A 17,324-nucleotide genomic window follows, 5' to 3' on the forward strand; every position below is an offset into this window, starting at 1 on the left:
GCGTATTCTTACAATTAAGCCCTTATAAAAGGTATAAATTAAAAATAGCGAAATGCAGTAGTTTTAACAATATGACTCAAAACACTTCGTTTGTTGATGAATAATTTTCTGTTTTTACAACTACACACAACGCTGGAGAAGTTATAAAAATAATTGCAAATTATATTACGTATTTTACATTTATTCTACAAAAATAGTAAACTGTAGTTGTAGAAACAGACTAAAACTGTGGAGCCTATTAAGCACAGCCCTATTTTGTTTATCTATATTATTATGAGACAGAGATAGTACCAACATGAAAGAAAATACATTATTAATAAATACAATAACTGAGACAGAAACACGAACATAATGTAGAGAAAAGTAAAAAGTAGATTTTTAAAAACAAGCTTTTCTTTAACCACTGTTCCTAAAACTAAAACAACGATAGTAATCGTTATCATACATTTCAGTAAAAAAAATCGTATGTCAATGATATAAAATCTTACAGAATTTCATACATTAAGTATTTTATACTTGGTTAACACAAGACGTCTGGACCGTGAAGTGAAGTTAAACAAAAGCTTGTAAAAGTAAGTTCACATATAAAATAATATCAGAAGGAAATCAATTTTTACATTTGAATTTTATTGCTTGAAAATCAATAAACAATTCATGAAATATTAATAGTTCTCAGAAATAAAAAATAATTTATTCTACATATTTGTTTAAGATTGGAAATAGCCAATTTATATTTGACACAATCTACAATACAATTTTATTACATTACATTTTATTGAATATCCATAAATGCTTTTAATTATACTTGAGCCGATATAGCTTACTTATTATTATTTATACACAGCAAAGTATATTATTTTGATTAAGACATTGTCTACATGTAAATGGACATACAAAAATAATCTACAAGATTCATTTTGCAAACTAAATACTTATGCCACCTTACCACAATAGTCAAAAATACTTAATTGATTTTTAACTTTATTTCAAAATCAATTGGTAAAATAAGTTATTTCGTGACAAGTTTCGTATCTTTTTTGCATTATCACTGGGTTGATTATTAATAATTATAAAATTTTCAATAATCATGCAAAGAATGCAAAATAGGGGAAGTAGAATACACTGAATTTTTTGAGTAAGTTTTATGAAGATGAAATATTTTTTTGATTGAATCATGGATTTTGAAGATGAAAGAACTATTATATCCTAAACAGCTGTTTACTTAACATTAGTTATTGCATTGTATTTATTGTTCAAGTTCCTATGAACTTCACTACCTAATGAGACAAGGCGATTTTACAAAGTAGGTAGTTGATTTGGAGACATATCTTTCACTCAAAATTCTGAGCAAATAATAATTTAAATAAAAAAATTGTAGCGTCTTAACCAAAATTCACTGGTCAACTAAGTTATTTCTATAAGTAATCTTTCCTTTAATAAAAAAAAAACACTGGTTTAGCAAATGTATGCTTTGTCTCCTTCTGACAATGTTGATCTATCTAAGATGAAAAGAGACAAACTAAGGCTTTTATTAAATGTTATAAGACTGAAAAATTTTAATGAAAAAGAGGAATAGGGGTTGAGTGACATCTCCAAATCAACGTGCTCACAATATTAACGATATACACCTTAATTAAAAAGGCACACTAATTGCATGCATAGGCTTTGTATAAGCACAACACGTTTCATTCACAACAATATAGTGGTCACTGGAATCCTAAATATCAGTCGAAACGGAAATTTTCTTCGTAAAAAACAATAAAGATACCTACATACCATTATTTGGTACTGATACTAGCCTTAAAGTACTATGAGACATGCCGAAGTAAATGAGCAATAAACCCATAAGTACACAAAATCACAAACACTCTCGTAAAATTCACATACAAAAGTACCTAATTGTAAAAAAAAACTGTCGATAAATTATAGACATTATAACCTTTGGCTCAAAGTCTATAATCAATGTAACACTTGACAGATAACTGCCCGCTAAAACGCTTTTGATCATTTCCAGTAAAATATTTTGTACATTAAAATTATAAGAACGGAATATTTTGCAAACTTATTAGACGTGGCATAATTTGAAATTTTGTTGATTATAAGAACTGTAAATGATCAAAAACTAGACGAAATCTAATTATAAATACACGAACAAATTATGATACATAATTTGGCAAAATAATACTATATCATTCGGACATCGACTGCTCTCTTGATAAGCTCATCATAAACATTCAAAACGAAAAATAAAAACAACATAGAAACTCATTGGTGTACTTTTAAAAAAAGAACGTTTTGTTTTTTATTACCGGGCAACGATGAAGGCGACGCAGATTGTCAAAATGGCGGTTAGCTTGTCGTAGGTGGCGCTAGCGGCGCTTGACTTGGTGACGGAGGGTAGTCTGACGCTTTTGTAATGGCACGACTTTTCAGAGGTTTCGTTGGATATTAGCTCAGTATAGTTTGGATAGTTCTGGATCTGTATTGGCTGTAACAGAAAAAAAAATATTTAAAAATCGGTAACTTCTATAAAGTTTCAGTGACAATAATAAACCTACTGTAACCGCGCACTTTTGCGAATAACTTCAGTTTTTCTTTTACTAGATTATCAGTTTTGAAGACACAGCTGCGCCATCTTAGTTATAATTATGTATGTACCTAGTTAGATTAACTAGTAGTAACTGGAAAAAGATAATAGTCCCGTTAACTCCTTAGCTAAATATGCTTAATTATGGTAATAGTAGGTTCACGAACGGGGGTCAGTTCTACTCTAGTGTTTTTGGAAAGCAGCTAGATACCGGTACCACAAAACCGGAAAATTTTGGGAGACCGGATAATCGGATCATTGTGGAAAGTCTTGAGGGAGTCCTTTGTCCAGCATTGGACTGCTCTAGGTTGAAACGAATGATTTATACAGGGTGTTAGGTAAATGGGTATATGAGCCGACACTAGCCCATGTTAACATGGGCATATAAATGGTATGGTGAAGTCAGTAATTTGATATCATCATTTTATTTTTTTTAATTTTCATACAAAATAAATTTTATAAAATCCGATTTATATGAAAATAAAAATAAATAAAATGAAGATATCAATTTTCTGACTTCACCATACCATTTATATAACCATGTTAACATGGGCTAGTGTCGGCTCATATACCCATTTACCTAACACCCTGTAGAAACTTACCGCGCCCCAAGTGTCGTCCCTCTTCTTACAGAACGTCATGTGGCTCCCTCTGTACAGAGTTTTCTCGATCTGTTCCGTGAGCAGACGCTCCGACCACGGCATTTCGTTCAGATGGGCCATGAACGTCTTGTTGCGGAATTCGAAAGGCTCGCGGATTATTAGCTCTTCTGCAAATAATAATAATAATTTAGGATTAATTTTAGTAATAATTAGGACTGAATACTTCATAATTTTATACAAAGCATAGAGACAAAACTTATAGTGGCAGAGCATCAAGCTAGATGACTGAAAGATTTTGATATAATCTGATATGCTGTTGAATGTACCACTCAGATTGCTGGCAAACCACCTAACTTTGACCGTAACTTTAACGTTATCCGGTGCTTTTTGTATGGAGTTTGACAGATTTTTGACGTTTGTCAAAGTCTCAAACGTCTTTTATAATGTTTGTTATACAGGCTGTTAGGTAAATGGGTATATGAGCCAACACTAGCCTATGTTAAAATATGCATATAAATGGTATGGTGAAGTCAGAAATTTGATATCATCATTTTTTTTTATGTTCATACATAATTAAATTTATAAAATCAGATTTGTATGAAAATTAAAATAATTAAAATGATGATATCGATTTTCTGAATTCACCATACCATTTATATGCATATGTTAACATGGGCTAGTGTCGGCTCATATACCCATTTACCTAACACCCTGTATAATTTTTAACAATACTTACTCATTAACCCAACTCCTTGGTCGTCTCCTTGCATTGCTGCTTCTTCGCTGTACCTCTGCTGCATGTCAATCTCAAGTTGTGGTGGTAGGTTTTCCAAGTTTCTGAAATTGCAAAACACAAATGTAAAGAAACTGCAATTGGGTTTGTTTTTATTTTATACTTATATCAAAGACAAAAAGACATATAAAACAAACTACAGGATAGTGTGTATCACAAAACGAGTGCTATCTCTATTGTGAACAAAGCTGGCACGGTGAGAAGCAAGTCACAGGACTTTATCAAATGCTATAATTTCTACCTATACCACTTCATCGCTCATCAGTTGGCGCCATTAGTGGTCCTCCTGTTACACTAGCCATCTTTAACGCCCGTTTTCACAATTTCACAAACGATGCTTGCTTAAGTAAAGCAGTAAATCTAACGCACAGCGTTGAATACAGCTCTGTGATTGGTTCGTGTGTCATCCTGGGCGTCCACGCGCACTGTGAGACTTCATAGTGATGTTTGTGAATACGGGCGTTAGTCAGTAATGTTAACGGTAAAGATCAACTCACCCTGAAGACAAGAAGATGTTTTCGACCTGCATCATGCTGAGGCCATAGAATTCTTTAACTCCGAAGGTTTCGAAGAATTCCTTGACCGGCGTCATAGAGTAGCAACCTGCCAACTGCGTGCGAGGGTAGTATAGCACGAAGGATAGGCACATTTCCTGAAACAAATAATTTATGATATAGAATATTCAAGGCCTTATAAAAACAGTATGTTACAAAGTCAAGACTCGGCAGTTAGAATTAATTTTATACTTTAATGCACTCTACATTGTGCTAGGCACAAACCTTCCATAGTCTTGTTACTATTTTAATCTCAAATTCAATTCAATTTTAAGAGCCAGCACACAAAAGAAGGGATTATAGAAAAGTTTTAACATCATCGGGTCATTTAGTCTCCACTACAAAAGAACAACCCTCTATAATTTTGTAGAAGATGGCGGATTTAGCCTACACTCCATGCGTTGGTCATATGATTAGGCAAGACCTTTTATTCCTAGCGGTCCTATTCTACTTTGTTGGAACATCATAATCTATACTGATTTATTAATATTAAAAAAACAACTAATTACCTGTGATGCAGAATAACCGCCCAAAATAGGCTTGTCTCTTGATGTGCTGTCGTAAGTACATTCCGTGATCAGTGTGTCACCTTTCTTGAACTTCCTTCCACCAGGCACCACGCGAGATTGTTGGTAGCGAGCATCGTAGGAGTTTTCCTAGAAAACAATATACAAAATTAAAATCAGTCTACAAAAATAAATGTGAAGTAGGCGCCATCTATTGGAAGACACAAAAAGGAATAGGAAACGTAAACAAAATGAAAATCAGTCTCCAAAAATTTAAGTAAGCGCCATCTATTGGAAGACACAAAAAGGAATAGGAAACTAAACAAAATGAAAATCAGTCTCCAAAAATGTAAAGTAAGCGCCATCTATTGGAAGATATAAAAAGGAATATAATCTTAGCGCCATCTAGTAGTACTATTGATAACTGTTACATTGTCTTGATAGCATGCTTTTAAATAAGCGCGTAGTCGTCGCGCACGGTTATGTGATTTTAAATTTTTATTCTAGATGGCGCTAACTAGCGCCTCTGAATATTCCTAGCGCCTAACGCCTAGCGGTTCTGAATAACTATTCAGAATAATATACTGTAACCAAAATTAATATTATTCTGAATTAAAATACCTCTGATATAACTGGTAGTTCCTGTGTTCCTCTGATGTGCTTTAACGCAATTTTCCTCCCTGTTCCGTGAGCGTGGAGTAACACTGACACGATGTTTATTCCTTCTTTTGGCATTGTCTGTAACAATCATAACGAGATTATAGGTGATGTAGGCGTTTGATACCATACCATTTGAAGAGCACATTAATGAAATCCTTTAAGCAGTGGACGTATATTCCAACCCAGGTGATGATTTGAGGCCACCAACCATCTTTGTTTCTCAGATGTACTTACTTATAGCGTCACTAGGGTTTTGGCATCAGCTGTTGTTTGTTACAACTTACTACCCGCGTGTTGCTTAGATCGAACGAAACCAACCATGTTCGTAAAATAGAGATGTGTGTATTAGGACAAATTTAACCTTCACTGGTTGGATTTTTACTGGCGGTAAAGCTGTAGAGAGAATAGTGTGAGTGAATAGTCCCGTAGTACACAATCTAATATGTACTACATAATCTATGTTTGTTACTCACGCTCTCAGTGCACTCCGGGCTGCAGATGCCGACGGTGCGGTACTGGCGCTGCTTGGGCGGGATGACGTGCAGCGCCGACACCCCTATACCGGCGCCTAGCAGCGCCGCGTCATATACTACATAATACATAATGTGTGTTTGTGTACTCACGCTCTCAGTGCACTCCGGGCTGCAGATGCCGACGGTGCGGTACTGGCGCTGCTTGGGCGGGATGACGTGCAGCGCCGACACCCCTATACCGGCGCCTAGCAGCGCCGCGTCATATACTACATAATACATAATGTGTGTTTGTGTACTCACGCTCTCAGTGCACTCCGGGCTGCAGATGCCGACGGTGCGGTACTGGCGCTGCTTGGGCGGGATGACGTGCAGCGCCGACACCCCTATACCGGCGCCTAGCAGCGCCGCGTCATATACTACATAATACATAATGTGTGTTTGTGTACTCACGCTCTCAGTGCACTCCGGGCTGCAGATGCCGACGGTGCGGTACTGGCGCTGCTTGGGCGGGATGACGTGCAGCGCCGACACCCCTATACCGGCGCCTAGCAGCGCCGCGTCATATACTACATAATACATAATGTGTGTTTGTGTACTCACGCTCTCAGTGCACTCCGGGCTGCAGATGCCGACGGTGCGGTACTGGCGCTGCTTGGGCGGGATGACGTGCAGCGCCGACACCCCTATACCGGCGCCTAGCAGCGCCGCGTCATATACTACATAATACATAATGTGTGTTTGTGTACTCACGCTCTCAGTGCACTCCGGGCTGCAGATGCCGACGGTGCGGTACTGGCGCTGCTTGGGCGGGATGACGTGCAGCGCCGACACCCCTATACCGGCGCCTAGCAGCGCCGCGTCATATACTACATAATACATAATGTGTGTTTGTGTACTCACGCTCTCAGTGCACTCCGGGCTGCAGATGCCGACGGTGCGGTACTGGCGCTGCTTGGGCGGGATGACGTGCAGCGCCGACACCCCTATACCGGCGCCTAGCAGCGCCGCGTCATATACTACATAATACATAATGTGTGTTTGTGTACTCACGCTCTCAGTGCACTCCGGGCTGCAGATGCCGACGGTGCGGTACTGGCGCTGCTTGGGCGGGATGACGTGCAGCGCCGACACCCCTATACCGGCGCCTAGCAGCGCCGCATCGTGCTCGCGTATCACCGGTGTGTAGTACACTCGGATGCCTGAGCTGTCGAGCACTGGAGGGAAAGGTTACTTGTTAATAAATAGCACTAAACAAGAAAATGTTCAATTAAAGATACCCTAACTAAATCATTGGTTCAGAAAGTGGAGGCGCAATAACCTTCAAAGGGGGGCGCGGGCCATCTGTGTACTTTAGTTTAAAAATCCTGCAACCGTTGAGAGAATGCATTCCAGAATGCTCGATACGACCAATAAATAATCTTGACTGAAGGAGGGGGCGCGCGGAATTTTTTGTATGGTCGAAAGAGGGCGCGTCTCAAATAAGTTTGGGAACCAATGCTCTAAATAAAGTGGAACATAAAAATATTAATATGCTATTGAAATTCGCATTGAACAACACATGACACCTGCGTGTTATGTTATGATTGCTCAATAAATTACTGTGATACAACATAGAGGTGTATGTATGTACACCACCAAATTAATTTCTACATGTGGGAATTTTTAATTGGTCCATTATGGATATTTTATTGTTCATCGTTTATGTATAACTATGTTAATCTTGGTCTTGGAAAAATACATCAATTTTTTTACCAATGGGTAACACTGTTACACAAAATGGTGTGACTCAACGGGAACAAACGTTAATAAAATACAGTTAAAATATTGGAATAGGTACGATGAGGAAAATATAATTTTGAAAATATTATGCTGTCCTTGGTTTGTGTGAAAGGGGTGCATAGATCCAAGAAAACAGACATGTGTGTATTGAGTGTCATACAAGAAGGCCCTTCCCTCCACGGCATAGAATATTTTTTATCATACTACTTTGACTTGACAGTAAAGTTAGTCTATGCTTCGGTGGCAAATAAAGTAGTACTCAATGATATTATATAAAAACAAAAATCATTGGTAGTACTATTAAATCGGAAACATTGTATCTGGATGCGCCAAAAGAGGATTAGTCGAACAAATAAACTGTAGATCGTATAAACCATGTTTACTGTTTACGACGGTCTAAAAGTTTATGGCATTTTTATTCGTGGATGTAGCAGTTGGTACAATTCGTGTCCACTTAGCAAGACAGCCATATTATGGTTGCCATTTTGTTTTTTACAAACTATAACATTTTACTGTTTTCTCCCAGATACAGCTTAGTAGGAATCAACACTAACTTAACTATCGTAAATCGCAAGGCATGATGTAGTTAAGGGTTTTTGACTAGTTGGGGTAGTGTAAATCCAAACTTGCAACTTCGAATAACTTGTACTAGCTGAGCACCACTCGAAATATCGACGAATTTCGGGACTTTTCACTCTCTAATTGTCATACATTAAATATGGATTTTTAGTCAAATTGATTCAGTAACTCTTTAAATTCTGGCCATAAGCTATTTTGAAGCGACGATAGCCGAACGGTGAAGGTGTCGGACTGGCCGACTCGTGATCCGAGGAACGCGGGTTCGATCCCCGCCGCTCGACTATTGTGGTGAGCCCACTCGTAACACAAGCATATTTAGCTTACCACGAGGGGTTAACGGGATTATTAGTATTTTGCTAATATTCTTAGGGCTGATTTTTCAATCGTCAGATTACTTTTAACTGAAGAATAAGTTTGGCACAATGACAGTTTCAGTATGGGAAATATGTCAAAATGACAAGTTTATTCTTCAGTTAAAAGATAACTGACGATTGAAAAATCGGCCCTTAAAAAAATAACATCTCAGTGGCTGGGTTTTACTACTTCAGAGCATGACACATGAGTGGTGGCCATTTTTGGTTCTAACTACCTTGTACAATCAAACTGTGTGTGTTATTTATTTTTATAAGTTGGAAGTTTGGAACCAAAATAAATGTTTTCTTTCTTTCTTTCTTTTACTAACCTTCATGTAACGCCTGGTTGTCGTAGTGTACCTCCAGCATATAGTAAGACACCCCGCTCCTCTCTCCAACCGGTATGCCGACGTTCTCCGGTAAATACTCCCCTGGAATCGCGGTATTGTTTGGAATTATTACACTGGAATGCGAGGAATTTGCTGCGGTGATAATAGACAGCTTGGTAGTTGATTTCGGTAATGTGGGTTTATATTCCGGTAAGCAGTTAATGAGGTATACATTTACTACAAGTGTGAGCTCAATAATTCACAAAACAATATTTGTGTGATTGTGAATACAACAGTTATAGCTATCTATCAATGAGGATCTATCATTTCATCATCATCATTTTAGTCAAAAGACGTCCATAGCTGAAAATGAGTAGCTCTCCTCTAAAGATGATGCGTAAAAGATCATTGAACAGTAGTTACACACTTCCTAGAAGCATTATAAACAGTTAATTTTTATAAGTGTTAATTATGCCACGCAATATCAATAAAACTTTATAATTGATTTATTAAGTCCCATGATTGTTGAAAGGGAACACAAGGGAAAACGGTGTGTCTACTCGCACTACCATTTCCACAATAACTGTTAAACTACTACTATCCATATTGTACAGCTTTAAGCTGCTTTATAGTTCGCAAACTCACCTTTAGATCCAATAGCCCAAGCCGCTATAGGCGTCACGCAGGTCGCCCACTGACTGGGTCTATTCGGCCCAAAGAACCCATCGCTTTCCGCCCAGTCGTTCCATAGCTGCTTATCAGGGTCCTCCGCGCACTCATATAGCACCATATGGTGTACAGGCGACAGACTATCCTTCTCTATGACCGGCTGTTTGTCTCTGATCGGTCTGCTGTCTATGATTGGTTGGTAGCCGACGATGTGATGCTTTTTAGGTAAGTCAGGAGCTTTGAAGATCTTGCACCAGAATAAAGTGGCCATTACGTGGGGTATCGTCAGCTGGAAATAAAGAAAAGTTACACTAATTAATTGTTGTTAATTTAAATGGCTTTACTATTGTTAGGAAAGAGGCCGAGAGTTAGGAAATCATAAAACTCTTAAAGTAACGTACTCCAACGATCCACATTCATAGGCACGATATAGATCGTTTCATCCACGAAGACGCGCCCCACTATTCTTCCGCTAATGTTTGAGTGTTATCGGTAAACGCTAAATTATCCATGAGTGCACACGCACACTACAATAATGACGCTCGGATTGCTCGGATCAAACTCCCCGCACCCCGTGCTTCCCTCGACCAAACATTGGTGGGACACGTCTTGCATCCACGAAGACGTGTCCCAATAATTTATTCTTCATGTTTGTAAGCTAATGCCACAGATAATATAACTAATACGTAACTTTTTACTCGGTACCACCCTAGCTATCGATTTTGATATTTCCTTTGTTTAGTTTAAAGTTAGCGAAAGTTTAAAGATTGGTTTATCAATGGCCCCGCATAAAAATGCTTGAAAAGTCCAATGTTCCATTTCAGATTGCCATAGTAAAACCTAATTATAATCAAATTAATGTTACAGCTAAGTGAGAAAACATGTCGCAAGTTCCAGGCACGGTGCGACAATATTGGTGCACCTGGATGTAACAAGGTGCACTCAACTAATTGTAATTTATGCATATAGCTCGCAAACGGGAGCGGGGTAATTTGGATTAGCTAGGTCAGTGGTTTCAAACCTTTATTGCACATAACGAGAGAGAAACACACTTTGTTTGTCATTTTTGTTTTTAACCCTCCCGATGATAGTTGTATTGTTGCCTTGCCACCGTATTTAGAATTGTATATGGATGACACAAAAGTTCAAAAGTTATTCATGAAAACTATTTGTTTTATACAGACTGATAAAGGGTTATATCTAAACGAAGACAACAATGTATTTGTTTCTGTTTGCGACTGTAAGTTTCAACCAGGTTTTAACGTGGAGATATGGCTAGATTTCTCGTCTCCTGAATGATATAAAACTAAGCAAGTTTCTCATTTAGAGGGTATGAAACCCGTAGAATAGATTAGAATATAAATTGTTTTTGGCACATAAAATAATTTCGAATGGTAGGTACAATGACAGAACATCAGACTACACATGTTTGTTGCAAAATCGCTTCTATTTTAAGGGCATAAGAGGCCACTATAGTATAGAGCTTGATGTGCCGTCATCTGTATGTCTGTACCTAAGTTCAATAAATATTTGGTGCAGATTGGAAAGCACTGGCTAGGAAGTGGAAAACACACGCAAACAATGATTTGTTGAAAGCTGGCTTATTTACGCTTATCTAACTTGGCATAATGCAGCGCATTTGGATAAGTAACACGATGATACTGCTGCTGGTAATCGCAAAATTGTAATTCACACTATTACATCTTTAAATTGTAGGTACGTAGTCCATTTGAAACTCACTGAACAAAAAACTTGACAATTCAAATCGAAAGCTCAAAAAGCACTCAATCTCTATCGTTGGAAAATAACTAGTAATTCCGATGGATACAGAACTTTAATCCTTGCCTCATCATCATCATCGTCTCAGCCGCCATAAGACGTCCACTGCTGAACATAGGCCTCCTCCAATGCTTTCCATGTTGCCCGGTTAGTAGCGGCCTGCGTCCAGCGCCTTCCTGCTACCTTTATGATGTCGTCGGTCCACCTTGTGGGTGGACGTCCTATTCTTGCCTAATACGTAATAGTAATCTTGTTATGTTCAATGTATTCGACACAGAAAATCCTGCTAACAGAGTTTTAAGTCCTAATAATACTTAGAGGTAATCTGAGCTACCATATTTGCCCTTACCAGTTGGAGCCACTGTAGAGTAAGGTCCAGTCACTCATCAGTGGCTAAGAGAGTGATGCCAAAAGGTGAACGCAAATACGATACCCCAACTCTTCTACTAATAATTTGTGCTACTATCATGTTAAGAAACTTACATTGTTCAGCCTGACATCCCAGTTCATAAGAGGTACTTGAGGTTTGGCCACTGGCTGCAGCAGACGCAATGGCCTGGATCCACTCTTCACATGTTTGGGGAGCTCCCCATCCGAACCCTCGGGACCTAGCGCCCAGAGCACTTGCACTGTGTCTTCCTGTAAAATACGTGAGAAGTAAAAAATATTGTTTAAATAATGATACTAATTTAGGTTGAGCTAGGAATACTAATTTAGGATGAGTGAAGAAATGGGTCGAGATGTCATGGGTCGAATACGGAATAACCAATGATATTATAGAACTATAGATATGTTACGTTCATAGAAATTACGATTTTAATCCGTGCCGAGCTATTCCAAATTGCACACATTGACAAATGTAACTGATAAGTGAAACAAAAGATACGAAATAGCACGCAAATGAAAGAGATAGCTATAGTTTTAACGATTCTGCACTAACTAATCTATGTCCGCAGCGCACGCATCCTTATCGCTCTAACGTCAAAACAAGATCGCTTTCTCTTTCAACTTGAACATGGCGCATGGCGTCTTGATTGTTTGCATAAATAATTGAAAATATAAATACTAAATAATTTTGCATAATCACATGTGGTAAGAGATCCCTTGTATTTTGTTTACTTTAGACTCATAATTGGTACACTTTCGAAACACACGATGGCATTTTTTATTTATTTTGGTAAGAAAACAGGAACTTACGGTGTGGTACGCACGCGATTACGCACGACGCAGGCCACACGAAGACTAAACACAAGACGTCCCAATTGGGACGTATTTGAGTATTCACAGCGCGAGCGCTTATAACATATCTGCTTTTGTTTTTATATAATATCATTGGGAATAACCCTATTTTTCACTTGAAAATGGCAATGCACGTGCAAAGCCAACTACGAAAAAAATATGACAGCAATTACCTAGGTAATACCTATAAAAAAATAAAGGAAAAATGAAACATTGCTCAATCTTTTTTTTCTCTCATAAAAATGCTGGATAAAACATGACTCTTTTCTCATGTCCACTGGGTGAAATGGAAGTAATGCACTGAGAATCTCTAAATAATAAACATAATTTTAAAATGACCACAATAAAGATTATAATAATAACCGACTTAGATAGAAGGACGAGGAAAAAACCAGTTCAGTAAAAAATCACTTACGCCAATAACGAAGTCTTGCTTATCACACGTATCCAGCTGCCTCCTAAATTCGACGGTGGTGTGCGTGTCATTCTGGTACCCCGATATCAGCTCGTAATTTTGCACGTCGTCAGCAACCGCCAGGTCATCGAACTCCGGTCCGTGACAGTCCTGAAAAAAATCAATTTTTAACGTCATCGAAAAAATTACCACCACTATTTCTTGTTGCCGCCGCAGCACAGTCTTTTGTTTTTGTGCCAGGCGCACCTCGCGGTCGTTAAAATATTGTATAAAAAACTAAAAAGGCATTCGATCATTCACGGTCGTCAGTTGTTTTTCGTCACACACCATCGCGCAGCTATTTTGATTTCGCATATCAAAACCGGAGGTTGCGTCTACTTTCAAAATCAAGTGCCTAAAGTAGAATATTTGTTAAAGAATGTAAATAGTTGAAAATTTAAATTTTATTCTTCCTGTTTAAATAAATTAAAAGATAGGTAATTAATTTGTAATTAACAAAACCATTAACAATCGCCTGAACTGAAAAATTCCAAACCTTACCAATTGCAATTGCCACAGAAAAGAAACGATATCATCGTGTCCATATCCCCGTGCCCGTCTTAACAATACCCGACAAAAGATAAATTCTTACCTCCAGAAAAGATTTACCGATACAATGTAGGAGATAAACAAAAGATACCTCTAAACCTCAGGATATACAGCCGCAATAGATCGGAAAACACACGGAACTTAACCTTTCAATAGACGCGATCAACCCCCGAAAAAAGTAAAATACCTTTTTATTTCCGAAGAAAGACTAATGCGAACGAATGCTGACCTTATTTCATCACATTAGGGTGCTATTCTGGAGTAAGTCGAAATACGGCATCGAGTCGACAGATGATCGCGTTAAAATAGAATAGCAGATGTCTTGCAAGAGGTGTGCAATAAAGATAAATAATAATATTATTTTTTGCCGACAGATGTCGCCCGCACGTGCCACGGCACCTGGCCTGTATGATAGGGGGTTACGTACACCAAATGTCAGATGGCAAGAATTTATCTCTGCCCTTTGTTGCTGGTTAGTCGTCAATATCCAGGCAAGGACGAACAGGATATTGTTAAATGTACAAAAGGACTACGGGACACATGTTAGGAGGAACTGACAAAAGCTTGTATAAGATTGATTGGTGAAATTTTTAACTATTCTCGTCTGTAAAAGCTAAAATCTCCCTTTAATCTCAAATTCATTGGAGCAAATTATAATTAAGGATGTCGAAGTTTGGTGCTTACGAAAAAACAAGGTAAGAACCTTTCTTTTTGGGTCAAATCTCCAGAACATCTGATCCGAGGTCGCCCCGGGTCGTATCTGGTAACTCAGTAATCGGCCGCGGTCATCTATAAAAACAGGGCCCTTATAAAGGGACACCCGACCCCAATTTGCACCACTAATCTCGAACGTCTGTTTCACCTTTATTTTGTAACTGGTTTTGGTGCATTTTGACGTAATTAATATTTCTAGACACCTACGAGTAAATGCCGGAGTTTATAAAAAGGTTACACAAAATCGAAAAAAGTCAGATATCAAAATGTTTAATCAATTTCGGAATTAGCTTCCACAGTGCAATTTTATATTCCTAGGATTTCTCCTACTCTTCTTCTTCTTCTTTTCGTGTCGACAATAAACCTACAGTGTCAGCCCAAAACTCCGCCACAAGAGTGGCGTTGTCAGCAGCACTCATCAAATCCTCCTGAGTGCAGTTGCTTGGGCACTCAGGGCACGACATCAGGTGCTTCATCGACTGGGGAACAAAACCGCACCTGCACTCCTACTCTAATTTCACGGCAATTATATTATCACATAGATGCAATGACAGCTTATATAATCAATGATATTAATTAACAAGAAGAAAGTGAATTAGTTAATCCATTAGGAGGAAACGCCTTAGGCTGTGACTAGGACAGATATCACTTCTCAGATTAACGCTCATCCTGTAGTAATGTAGATAACTTGTGATAATGATATAGGTAGGTACTCGTACATAATCATCATCATCAAACGGTGATGAAATTATGAATGGTGAATTGGTGACACTAAAGAGTCTCTACTGCAGAAGCTAGACCCAACTTCCCCAAGGAAACCCTAGGATCGGGTCCACTGAACTACCTACTCTACACTCCCCCATGGGATGAGAAATTTGATGTTCGCATGTTCGTTTGCCCCTAAAGTCGCTTTATCAATGCAATTCGCAGCGTAATAGATCCATGTCTATTGCTCTGGTATATTAATTTCCTAAAACCTATACAACCTTCATTACGAGTCCGAATCGGTAGCAACACCGGCGTGTGGACACTGAATCGCAAATATCATGCAAACTAGATCACTTGCGCATGCTCGGAAACCTAAGCAAAATCATTTACTATAACGTTACATAAGCACCACCATTGTGTGATCTTCAAGTTCAGACGGAAGCATTAAAATTCTTTCTTCGTTCACACAAAAGAATAAGTTTTGAGAATCAACTTGATGGCTGGCGCATGAGAATCGAAACACAATGGGCACCATGTTAAACGCCGGGTTTACCTAGATCAATGTCTGTCACACAATTTTGACCCATAACACTTTGTGATAAAAGCCCAACGCGAAAGGGACCAGATTTTGGCGAATGGTTTGCGTAACACGATAAAATTCCTTTGCACATCATCTTTGTAGGTGTATTGATTGTAATCTCTGTGAAAATCGCGAAGCCTTGGTACAGTAGTTATGTAGCTATGCTTCATACGTACGTCTTTATTAACGTTCTAAGAAACAGAGAATTTTATACCTGCTCTAATAAGAATTTATTCAACAATGTAGAGTCTGTGGTTTCAATCATTTTTTTCTGTGCTATAGCAATTTATTTAACTTATAATACGTATGTCTGATTGATTACTCTAGAATCTAGGTCCGTATTTCTATTCTTAATAGTACCTACCTGCATAGTTACGCAATTTTGCTTACAGGAGTGGTATTTACCAGTCGTAGTCATATTAAAATTCAACCAAGTGTCAAATGTCAAGTTCATTCAAATAAAATACAGCAAAACATGACCATGCATAAAGAAATTCACGTGTGAAATTTATTCATCGCGGACGAATTTTGCATGTCGTTAGTGAAATAAAAATACAACGATGTAGTTTAATAATCAATTAGGATAATATTTAGGATCTACGCAGCAGCAATTTAATCTATGGTTGTTACTTTTTCTTTTAATAATATCAATATTCAAACAGGCAAAAAAGAAGCTAAATCTCAATAGACCAAGGTCGTTATTGCATCCGCATTGTGGACAAAACAAAATAAATCTTTGAAACGACTACGCTATTATTAAAAGATAAATAAAATACAGCTTATCATTTATTTTAGACGTTATTCGATGTTGAATGCTAGTTAAAATATCGCTTACTGATGGTTGCTAATTCATTATTTCTTGTATGACAAGCGCCTAATGGGCCTTTTCAAGGCAGGAATTAATAGGCAATTACCAAGCTATCCTCTTCTTATAGGAGACACCATTGTTGCAAAGAAATGAAAGAGAATTCACAAGAAACATAGCCAGAAATCGAAACACTTAATATTAATAAAACTTTATAATTTCGGAAAAAATTCAACATGACATGCATTTTGGCCATGCTGTGTCCCAGAAGTAATCTATCTATGCTTATCTGCTGTTTGATAAAATTACCCCTAAACCACAGCGCAAGAGATTAAAAGATAAATTTTATTGAACTTGGAAGAACAACACATTGAAATCTCTAATGTAGTTAGGTACTACAAATTCTAATTAGTGATAAGATTCCTTCGAGACGTAGCACAAAGAGCTAACGAAGATCTTATTGGTTTATAATAAGGTCCTCTTTAAGCACACACATAGGGCATAAGTATAGAAATGTGTACTTCTATTTCTATAAATGCAACCTGCCTAAACAAAACAACTGACCGTGAATTCCATCGTTATTACGATTCGCAGTCTACCAAAGTAAATGTT

General features: G+C 37.9%; 1 protein-coding gene across 1 annotated transcript in view; it reads right to left on the reverse strand.

Annotated features, from left to right (window-relative positions):
- Positions 1-1,439: 1,439 nt before the first annotated feature.
- LOC135078556 (MOXD1 homolog 1-like) overlaps positions 1,440-17,324 on the reverse strand; it is a 56,478-nt gene continuing 40,593 nt past the window's right edge. The window contains exons 3-13 of the mRNA XM_063973091.1: positions 13,318-13,467; positions 12,147-12,302; positions 9,861-10,173; positions 9,216-9,317; positions 6,176-7,389; positions 5,664-5,780; positions 5,046-5,192; positions 4,480-4,634; positions 3,926-4,026; positions 3,190-3,356; positions 1,440-2,488 (exon numbers count right to left, since the gene is read on the reverse strand). Of these exons, the coding sequence (XP_063829161.1) occupies positions 2,306-2,488; positions 3,190-3,356; positions 3,926-4,026; positions 4,480-4,634; positions 5,046-5,192; positions 5,664-5,780; positions 6,176-7,389; positions 9,216-9,317; positions 9,861-10,173; positions 12,147-12,302; positions 13,318-13,467 (2,805 nt within the window). The 3' untranslated portion in view covers positions 1,440-2,305. The remainder of the gene's footprint in view (positions 2,489-3,189; positions 3,357-3,925; positions 4,027-4,479; positions 4,635-5,045; positions 5,193-5,663; positions 5,781-6,175; positions 7,390-9,215; positions 9,318-9,860; positions 10,174-12,146; positions 12,303-13,317; positions 13,468-17,324) is intronic.

The sequence above is a fragment of the Ostrinia nubilalis genome, chromosome 15, assembly GCF_963855985.1.
Source record: "Ostrinia nubilalis chromosome 15, ilOstNubi1.1, whole genome shotgun sequence".
Taxonomy (NCBI): domain Eukaryota; kingdom Metazoa; phylum Arthropoda; class Insecta; order Lepidoptera; family Crambidae; genus Ostrinia; species Ostrinia nubilalis.